This window comes from Myodes glareolus, chromosome 15 (assembly GCF_982192425.1).
Source record: "Myodes glareolus chromosome 15, mMyoGla1.1, whole genome shotgun sequence".
NCBI classification, from domain to species: Eukaryota; Metazoa; Chordata; class Mammalia; order Rodentia; family Cricetidae; genus Myodes; species Myodes glareolus.
The window spans coordinates 41,982,889-41,984,433 of NC_142040.1; the positions used below are offsets into that span (position 1 = coordinate 41,982,889).

A 1,545-nucleotide genomic window follows, 5' to 3' on the forward strand; every position below is an offset into this window, starting at 1 on the left:
ACCCCATTTTTTCATTGGTTTTTCTTAAGATAAATTTTATAGATTAACATGCTTTAGAAACTGGAATTACATTTTTATTTATAATAGTGACCGAGCAGTCTCATATTTAAATATGTGTTGCTTTTTTTGTAGTAATTTTATTTTAGGGCCTTATATTGATTGTTTGAAAAATTGATGATGATAAGCTATGTTATTTAACAATTTTGTTTTAGGATCGTATATTCTTTAATTATGTTTAAAGGATTGTGGATATTCAGGTCCACGGGAGTAAGATACATTGTTGAAAAGGACTCATGAAAAACTCCAGTTAGTTTAGAAAATACAAGAGGTAGCCAAGATCACTATATTGGCCTCAGAAAACATCTAGATCCCAGCTATTTGAGGATGTCTTCTTCCAGGACAGTCAGTGGGCAAGCATTTGACTTCTAGGGAAGGATCCTACCACCTGAGGCACTGCTTTCTCTAGCTTTAAGAGAAAATAAGATTGTTATATCTGCTTCATATTTTTTTTTATGGTGAAAAAGTGTATATTTAGAATTAGCCGGCTGGGCTCAGTTTAGATGATTCCAATTTTGTTGGCAACATCCAGAGCATCATAATCAGGAGCCAACCGAACATATGCCTTCTTCTCTCCATCGGGCCTTATGAGGGTGTTGACTTTGGCCACATCAATGTCGTAGAGTTTCTTCACAGCCTGTTTGATCTGGTGCTTGTTGGCCTTGACATCCACAATGAACACCAGTGTGTTGTTGTCTTCTATCTTCTTCATGGCTGACTCGGTGGTCAGGGGGAATTTGATGATGGCATAGTGGTCAAGCTTGTTCCTCCTGGGCGCGCTCTTCCGGGGGTATTTAGGCTGCCTTCGTAGCCGCAGAGTCTTGGGCCGTCGAAAAGTGGGCGATGTGCGGATCTTCTTCTTTTTGTGGCTGTGGACGCCTTTCAGCACTGCCTTCTTGGCTTTCAAGGCCTTCGCTTTAGCTTCGGCTTTGGGAGGGGCAGGAGCTTCCTTCTTCGCTTTAGGCGCCATCTTGACGAAAAGGGTGGCCTAACCTCTCTGCTTCATATTTTTAAACAAAAGAAACAGACCCCTGTAGATATGTGAGCACTCCCTTTCTATTGTTCTGAGATTTTTCTTTTCCCCTTTTGTGCTTTATCAGAAGGAAATTTTATCATCATCATCATAGGGACATAGTCTGTATACTCTTTTATTAAGTACACATGGATTCAAAAAGCAGTGGAGTTTTATGTTTTAAAAAGTACCCAATTAATGCCACATTATAGGCAATATCATGCACTTGACTCTAATGTATTATTACTTTATCTTCTATGATATATGCAGACCTAGCCCATTTTTTTGTACTTCTGATTAATAGTCTGTATTATCAATACATCACAATTTATTGAAACTTCTCTCTATAAGAGAGAACATTTTTAACTATAGTTCATTTTTCAACACACACATATTGCACAAACGTGTGCCCTAAGGATTATGAATAGTCTATTTCTGAGTTACATCTTTTCTGATTCTTCTAATTGTTTTTTTAA

General features: G+C 37.9%; 1 protein-coding gene across 1 annotated transcript; it reads right to left on the reverse strand.

The window, feature by feature from the left end:
* Positions 1 to 506: 506 nt before the first annotated feature.
* Positions 507 to 1,047, reverse strand: LOC148119683 (large ribosomal subunit protein uL23). Its single transcript, XM_087896898.1, has one exon. It carries the CDS (start codon positions 1,025 to 1,027, stop codon positions 557 to 559), a length of 471 nt encoding a protein of 156 aa, XP_087753024.1. The 5' UTR covers positions 1,028 to 1,047; the 3' UTR covers positions 507 to 556.
* Positions 1,048 to 1,545: the final 498 nt, after the last annotated feature.

Bases quoted from the DNA above. Each gene is read 5' to 3' on its own strand.
- LOC148119683 (XM_087896898.1), bottom strand. From the start codon at position 1,027: ATGGCGCCTAAAGCGAAGAAGGAAGCTCCTGCCCCTCCCAAAGCCGAA.